Below are 8,548 nucleotides of genomic sequence, written 5' to 3'. Positions count from 1 at the left end.
CGAGGCGAAGCACGACAGCTGCACGCCCCAAGTCCACCGCTCTTTGCAGGGGTCTACCCCTCTGTATGCAACGTTCATAGTGAAGGAATGGCGGTCGAAATGTCGGCGACTGAATCACCGCCGGTGAACCCACGCGCCAGCTGGTGGTCCCTACCTGAACCTATGCGGCGAGATACAACCAGCAATTGGCATATTGCGCACTCGTGATCGAAACTTGTCTCACAAACACCTACGGTGAATAACAGGAACCAAGGAGTCAAACGCGGGTTGCGGAACATAACAATGACAATGACGACAACCAAGCCTTCGGATCAGGCAGACACGGCCGACTGAGGCGTGGCGCTCGCTGTCCAGTGACACCACAATCCTCCCGCTGGTTGCCGCCGGCCGCTATATGGCGTGGCTTCTTTCGTCACAGAAGTGCGCAGAGCGGCGAGCTGGGGATACGCATCACGATGATTCATGCCCCCATCATTGTTGCCCGCGTGCAGTTGCACTTCTGCTCGCCCTTTGGCCCGTCAAGCCACCATGAAGGTCGCCGATGATGGGCAGACGGCGTACAGCTGAAGGCTCGTGGCTGAAAGCTCTCGGTCAATTGCTACGTTATGGCGCATTTTGACTTTGGGATGCCACACCAATGGGGCGGGAAGTCCCATGCAGCAGATTCGTACGACGGAAGGCCACGAGGTTGTTCTGCGGGCTTTCCGCATTTCTTGGCACTTTGATGACCCGATCGACGGGGATGCAGCCTACGAATAGGCTAATGACTATACGAACTACTATCTCGACCCTAACGGCTCACCGGGAAGGCGTGGCGTCGTGGGGAGCGGCCTGAAACAAACATCATGGATTTGATCATCTTGGCTGTGTTCAGCTGAACATCGGCGCAGCTAACTGTGTAGGTTACGATGCGCCGTGGGAGTCTAGATTTGGTCTTCTGCACATGTTATGGAAAGCGCCCTCGGCACCCGTGGGATTATACTCTAAGCGAATTAACTAATCTGCCCCGAAGGAGCGCCGCACGTATACAGACTTGGACCCGGCACCGAGCGCCCTCGGGTACCCTAAGCAAGGAGGGCCAGGTTGATTGGCGGGAAAACACCCCTACGTATAGAAGTCTTGGAGCGACAGCCAATTCTTGACGAGAGGTGGCTGATGCGATACTAACAAAAGAACAGCCTCAAAGGAGATGCAGGTATATTATTGTAGGCCCGCCGTGGCACTTTGGCCAAGCAGAGGACAAGGTCGGCTAGTGGTCGGGCGTTGCTTTCCATGTTGCACTCTGGTAAAGGCTGCAGCTAGTTGAGCATGTCGAGGGTAAATTCCTTCACCAATGTTACGGCGTCTTTGTCCTGAGAACCAGATGCCTCTTTGCGATGTACAGTCAGTGCTAGTGCAATGAGTTTCTTCACCTACGTAGACAGTCCGAACTCCGTCTTGCTGATCGTCTTAAAGTCCGCAGTGCTCCGGACTTTATGACATTCGCCCACCTGGGCGGGCGGCGGCACTAATCACACCAACGAACACTATTCGTAGATTCGTCCAATGATCGAACAAGCCCCTCGGGTACGAAAATCGAGGGATAGGGTGACCCATGGCGCCATGTGTCTTGGCTGAGAACGTTACAGAATAACTACAGCAAACCCCCCCGCCCAGCCCGCCCAGCCGCCCCGCGACCCCGTTCTCCAGGTTGCCAGCGACATGGCAGCCCGGCCAGGTCCGCATGCATGGCGCTGACGCTGTTGCGCCAGGTCAGAACCTTGTTCGCGGGTTACGGAGCCTTGGGACAGTGTGCAGGAGACCCTGATTGCGGAGTTCGTCGCAATCGATTGGACTCTAGATGATGTGGCATCCCCATATCGGACGGACTTACTCCTTTGCGCAGCATGTCCACATGTCGAAAAGTGGCCGCTCCTCGTCCGCAACCCAGCTTTCGTCGAAGCTATGGATGGATGGATTCAGCCAGCCGGCGCGCCTCGGTGCCTTCGCTGAATGCAACTACATAGAGATCAGGCTACGCACAAACAGTGCTCTCCGCTTAAGTCCGGATTAGAGACAGAAACTTGTGGTGTGGTACTTTGAGACTCGAGGATCATACGGATCGTACGGGTCATACGGTCTTGACGAGCTAATTAGGGTATACCTGCAATTCGATATACACAGTAGCGCATGTGAGGGACTTTCGGTCCCGCTAGTATAGGGCCCCACAGGAGCACTTCTGCTGCAATGGTCTTTTTTCGGCCCCCTCTCCCTCTCCCCTTGGCCCCCCCTGCTCCTGCTCCCCCTGTCTCCCTTGCTAGCCTTATTAGCCTTGGTCTGCGGGACTCACAACTTTACCAGCACCGCACAATGGTGCTGTTTTGCTGTGCAGTGAAGCTCGGTAGTTACCAATCACCAGTCGGCCGGTGCCGAGTCCGTCCTGCCAAGATGCTCCGCTCCAAGCCACCCCTGGGACTCCTTACGTGGGTAAAATACCCAAACGGGCAAATGGTGGTTTGGTTTCGCGATCGGTTTCCTCGTACCCACTCCAGTACGCGGCCGCAAGCGTGGCACTGTGATCCTTCGAGGCGGGACCTGGTGGATGATCTACAGAGACGAAGATGGATGTCTTCCATTCGCCAGCTCGGCTTGAACCCGCTGCCAAGCAGGCACCTGTAATTGCTGCTTCTAGGTGTTTTTGACGAGCGTGCCTCGCAACATACATAGTATTCTCGGACTTGAGACCAAGGAGTTAGGGGTTGCTACGTAACAGAGCGTTAACAAAGAGAAGCACACGCCGACTAATTGCCAAGCCCTGCTGAAGCTCAATAATAACGAATGCAGATTTCAAGGCACAGAGTAACCCGCAAAATGCGGCCGCGTAAAAAAGACATTGACGCAGGGTTATCATCATTCCCTTTCAAGCTTCGTTTCTCCGCTTGGCATCCGCTTTCCGTGCCCCTCCAAAGGGCGCTTTTGGCGGTTCCTATGATTGTTCTAAACTTGATGCCTTGATTCCGTGGTTCCTTCGACTGCCCGCAATCGAGGCCATGCAAGCGGTTCCATCAGGTAAAGGACCTCGCAGCAGGTTACACAAAGCCACGTCTCCACAGAGTTCAAAGGGACCCAGCACAATGTACCATCGCGTCTGCGCATTGGGGGGGGGATCCTAGTCCCTACATACTCTGAGGCATGAAAGCGGCGCAAACATATGGGAGCTCCAAATTATCGAATCAAAGCCCGCCGTCGCCGCTATTCCAGGGGCGTGTCGGGCCCGAGGCCAAGTTATAGGAGTATATTCCCATGCAAGTGCAGATAACGTACATGACAACACGCTTTCATGTAACATCAAATAAAGCACTCATAATAATAGTATTTGGACCGCCTTGCTTCCTGTATCTGTCCTGGCACTTATTGGGAATTCCTACATCGGTGTATTTCGAGCATCTCGGTCCCGCAATAAATTGCGATGGATGAGCGTGTCAGGGTCGTTACGTATACGAGAGTTGCATGGCTCAGGGACGGACCCAAATTCGTAGTGGAGCACGAAGTCTGAACTTACGAGTTAAGGGAAGATCGAACCTCTCCGTGCCGCTGGCCAGGATAGCAAAAAAGTGCAGTATGCCTTGCCTGAGGCCAGGCTCTAACTGATCAGTTGACCTAGCATGTCTACCTAAATTGCATTTGTGAGTGCTCGCAGGATCGAATGGGTGGCACAGCGTCACCGATATAGCCCCCTCGCAAGGCAGCAGACAATGCTGCGTCAAAAGAGTGAAATTGTAGCAAAAGCACAGCAATGCTGCGGTGCTTGTTGAGTAAAGTCGAAGCCGTTTGCTCGTCTGACAAGCGGCTCTGCGCGTGATGTGTAAGTGTTACCGAAATCGTGGAGACCTCGTGGGTTATGTAAGAACTCAATCTTGAAAAGGGAAATCCAACGTGCTAGCACGGGCATCATAGGGCTGACGGTCATCCAGGTCGGGCGCCATTCTGGGCTTAGTGGTTAGCCTGGCCATCTAAGCCGTCTGAAACATATATCTATCCTCGCGCCCAGTTGTAATCTTCGCATCTGAGACTTACAGGAACGCCGGCGGCGTTTGGGGCGTTGATTCGGACATCCCGAGCACTTGTTACTGGAAACTGACGACGGCTTGTTGGTCGGCAACCCCAGAAGCTGTTCACCGAACAAATCCTAAACTGCATGAGAGCAGGAGGAGATCGTCCCGAAGTTTCAGCTGGAGCCTTGTACACGACGAGGCTCGTGTGCTGCGAGCGGCATCACAGGTTCCTGTCGTGAGACTCTGATACGTTAAGCTCACCGCCACGGAATGACCTCTGAGAGCTAAAATTCAACAGGCCGCTGGAACCGCCAAACCAGCGATCTACCAGCTGTGAGTACGAAGACCGCCGTACGATTTCTATTGAATGTATGGAATGTAAGCTCTTTGTTTATCTACTCATCGGCGATACTCTCCCTGCCGGAGCTTCGTTCTAGATATGTTTTCCCGCCCGGCGACACTTTTCACGCGCGGCGCTATATTCTCCCGGAAATTTGGGCTCGCACGACGAGCTCGAGAACTTGAGGATAATACCAACTATGTGACCCTTCCTCAGCAAAGCCGACGTGGACAGATGTCAATTCTAATCGTGGTGATATTTGAGTTTCTCATGCGCTGGTGTTTCACCTCGATCGAGTGACCTGCAGTCGGAAGAGCTACCAGCATCCACCCAGCGTTCGAGACCGCCGCAGCCCTCTGGAGAGCCCCCGGAACTAACGCTTTGGTTTCGCTCTAGCCTTAGCAGCCCGCCCAGCCTTCCCCTCTCCCCAGTGTGTTCCCCTCACAACCCGGAAGCAGGCTTGACAAGGCCCAGCCTTTTGGCCTGTCCAGCAGAGCGTGGCACGGGACGACTGGCGGCTTGGGCTGGCAGTGCCCAGGCTGGCGGAACGAACGGCTGTCCAATTGCAGCACAGCGCTTCGGCTTGTGACCCACCAGAGCCGAGCCTCTTTCACTGTCAGTCCTCCCCTTACTCATTCAACGGCGTCAACGCCAAGAAGTGGTTGGCTGACCATGACCCAAAGCGCCTTGGCGACTATTGCGTTTGCCGTACACGTGAATCTTGCTGGATTGTAGTCTTATCACGACCTTGCTAGCCTCCAGAGCTCCCTCTTGGAAGAAGCTCGTCTGGTATATGCCTGCCGTGTCTCGTTGTGCCCTGTCCTCTAATCGATATCCGGCTTTCAAGACGCAATTGGGCTTGTGAGAAGATTGCCAACGGCCAACGGGCCTGTGTAGGAAGATGGCGACCGCGACCGTCACCGTGAGCTCGATCCTCACGACGACTATTACCGCAGCCTCTTCAGCCGCCTCAGCCTCCAGCACGAATAACGTCACTCCACAGGGAGGTATTCTTGAGCATGTTATGCCAAATGCATACAGCTCATCGAATCCCATCACACTCTTCATCATTCAAGTGAGTACATAACTGGTCAAAAGTTCTGGCTGGCAGAGCGGACTAAACAACACGCTCTTCACCGCTTCGGAACAATTGCTTATAACGTGTCCACAGGCTGGCATCATTATCATCCTATGTCGTCTGCTGCATTACCCGCTCTCCTATATTGGACAGCCCCGTGTGATCGCCGAGGTCATAGGAGGCATCATTCTAGGCCCATCTGTACTGGCGCGGATACCTGGCTTCAAAGATGCCATATTCCCAACTGCGTCGATACCAGTCTTGAACAACGTTGCCAACCTCGGGCTGATTCTATTCCTCTTCTTGATCGCCCTTGAGCTCGACGTTCGTCTCTTCACCTCCAATTGGCGTGTCGCTCTCAGTGTTGGTCTTGCTGGCATGGTCCTGCCCTTTGCCCTCGGTGTTGGCATTGCCTACGGCATTTACCATCAATTCCCAAGTGAGAACCCCCTCAACTTCGGTGTCTTTGCACTTTTTGTTGGTACTGCCCTCGCAATCACCGCATTCCCTGTACTATGCCGTATCCTCGCAGAGCTTCGACTGCTCAGCTCCTCCGTCGGTGTCACGGTGCTCGCAGCGGGAGTAGGCAACGATGTTGTGGGATGGGTACTTCTGGCACTTTGTGTTGCTTTGGTCAACAACGCGTCAGGCCTAACCGCATTATGGGTCCTCCTTGTCGCTGTTGGCTGGGTCCTGTTTCTCGTGTTTGCCGTCAGGCCAGTTTTCCATTGGGTCCTCAGAAGGACTGGCAGTATTCAGAACGGTCCAACGCAAGGTGTAGTTGCGCTTACCCTTTTGCTTGTTCTTACCTCGGCATGGTTTACAAGTTAGTTTCTAAACCCCCTACACCAAATTTACGTGATATTGATTTGCACCAGGTATCATTGGCGTCCACGCCATCTTTGGTGGATTTTTAGTTGGACTGATTTGCCCTCATGATGGCGGCTTCGCCATCAAACTGACGGAAAAGATCGAGGATCTGGTTGGTGCACTGTTCCTCCCACTCTACTTTGCTCTCTCCGGCCTCAACACCAACTTGGGTCTCCTGGATGATGGAAAAACTTGGGGCTACGTCATTGCTGTCATCGTGATTGCTTTCGCCGGTAAGATCATTGGTGGAACTCTTGCTGCAAAAGCCAATAAACTTGTATGGAGAGAGAGTCTCACCATTGGAGTTCTGATGAGTTGCAAGGGTCTAGTAGAACTCATCGTTTTGGTAAGTGCCCCTCAGATTAGCAATTTCGAATGGGGACTAATGGAATTCCAGAACATTGGACTGGAAGCCAAAATCCTTTCCACCAAAACATTTACAATGTTCGTCGTGATGGCACTCGTCACTACGTTTGCTACGACGCCAATTGTCAAAGGCCTCTATCCTCCTTGGTACCAAAAGAAACTGGAAGCATGGAAGCGAGGCGAGATCGATTGGGATGGAAAGCCATTGGCTACTGACGAGGCAAGCCCGTCAGGGTCAGGTTGTGACCTAGACAACACCAAGATCCGACGTCTCCTGGTTTATTTGCGACTAGACAGCCTCCCAAGTCTGTTTACCTTTATCTCTCTCCTTGGGGAGGATAAGGAGGAGGCGGCGCCGTCGACTGACCAACCTCAAACCGACAATGCAGTACAGAGCCCTATCACCAGGTCGCGGCATATAGAAGTTCACGCGCTGCGTATACTCGAGCTGACAGAGCGTACATCCTCCGTTATGAAGGTAACTGAAGCGGACGAGTTCTCCCGGAGAGATCCGGTTGTGAACGCGTTCAAGACCTTCTCGCAGCTGAACGATGTCGCCGTGTCTTCGAGCGTCGTCGTAGCTCCAGAAGATGCTTATGCTCAAACTGTCATTTCGAGTGCTTCTAATCAAGATTCGGATTTCGTCTTGATACCTTGGAGCGAGGTCGGCAGCAATACTGAAGACCAGTCTATTCCATTCCATGTTTCTTCCCAAGATAGATTTAGTGGTCGATCGCACTTGGACTTCATCCAGCATACGCTGTCCAAGGCCGTGTGCAATACGGGTATCTTCATCGGGAATGGCTTCAGTGGTATTGCACCTGTCGAGAAAGCCCGTCACACCTTGCCCCGAAGGCTCAGCACCATCTCGTTGCGGAGCGGGAAGGAGACTGCGCATCTTCCTGTCACTGACAAGTCGCATCATGTCTTACTTCCTTTTATTGGCGGCGAGGATGATCGTGCAGCATTCCATTTCGTGCTTCAGCTTGCCAGAAGCCCGCTTGTCACTGTGACTATCGCGCACCTTAACTGGACTTCCGAAGCAGGCAATGAAGAGGTGACTACGGTGGTAGCAGAGAGCTCGACAGAGACCAAAGAGGCTGTGAGGACTGAAATCACAGCACAGGATGCCTCTCTTCTCTCCTCTGTCCAGTCGTCGTTACCATCCAACCTTGTCGGTCGTGTCAACTTTACCGAGCTATCTGTCAGTACCGGTACTGCGGTGTCCAAAGCTATCGAGCTTGCAACGGAAAAGGTTGGCCAGAACCCTCGCAATGCTGGTGACATCATCATCGTTGGTCGGCGCCATGCGAAATTTTCAGGTGCAGCTAGTTCCGAGTCGGACATGGGCAAGACTATCGGTGTTCTTGGAGAGAAGTTTGTTTCAAGCGGACTTAGAGCCAGTGTCCTCGTCATTCAGGCACCGGAGGCCAAGTAGAAGGTTTCGTACTCATGAGCGGGTTTTCAGGCGTCACGTTCGTTTCTGGGTAGGTGACTAGCATTTTGTGTCACAGTGAGCTTTTCGGATATCTGGCGTCTAGCATTTGGACCAATGGTTGTTCAATCACATTACAGAACTACTATAGCTCGCTTATGATGCATTGCGCGTGAAACTTCAAGTGAACGTGGTCTGTCTGTGGTACTTTGAAGTGCTGCTCCAACCTTGACAAATTATCAATCGGTTCCTTCACCTACTTACATTGTCTAATGTGCTTTCCTTCCAATGACCAGGTTCTGTGACTGGCTGGGCTCCGAAGGTCGATGGCAGAATTGCTCCGCGTGTTCCCATTCTCTACCAATCCTCCCTATCCTTTCCTGTGTCTACATCTGTATGGCCCCGGAATTCTCAAAGCCTTCACC

The 8,548-nt window shown here is 53.1% G+C and overlaps 1 protein-coding gene across 1 annotated transcript; it reads left to right on the top strand.

Moving 5' to 3' along the window:
- Positions 1 to 5,275: 5,275 nt before the first annotated feature.
- JN550_004731 (uncharacterized protein) lies at positions 5,276 to 8,126 on the top strand (the record flags this gene model as incomplete). Its single annotated transcript, XM_049316279.1, has 4 exons — positions 5,276 to 5,449; positions 5,546 to 6,278; positions 6,331 to 6,668; positions 6,720 to 8,126. The coding sequence occupies 4 exons, from the start codon at positions 5,276 to 5,278 to the stop codon at positions 8,124 to 8,126; spliced, it is 2,652 nt and encodes an 883-aa protein (XP_049173352.1).
- Positions 8,127 to 8,548: the final 422 nt, after the last annotated feature.

This window comes from Neoarthrinium moseri (genome assembly GCF_022829205.1).
Source record: "Neoarthrinium moseri strain CBS 164.80 chromosome Unknown scaffold13_Wmoseri_CBS_16480, whole genome shotgun sequence".
Classification (NCBI taxonomy): Eukaryota; Fungi; Ascomycota; class Sordariomycetes; order Amphisphaeriales; family Apiosporaceae; genus Neoarthrinium; species Neoarthrinium moseri.
The sequence above is the reverse complement of the archived record's forward strand: the minus strand, read 5'-3'. Positions and strand labels throughout refer to the sequence as shown.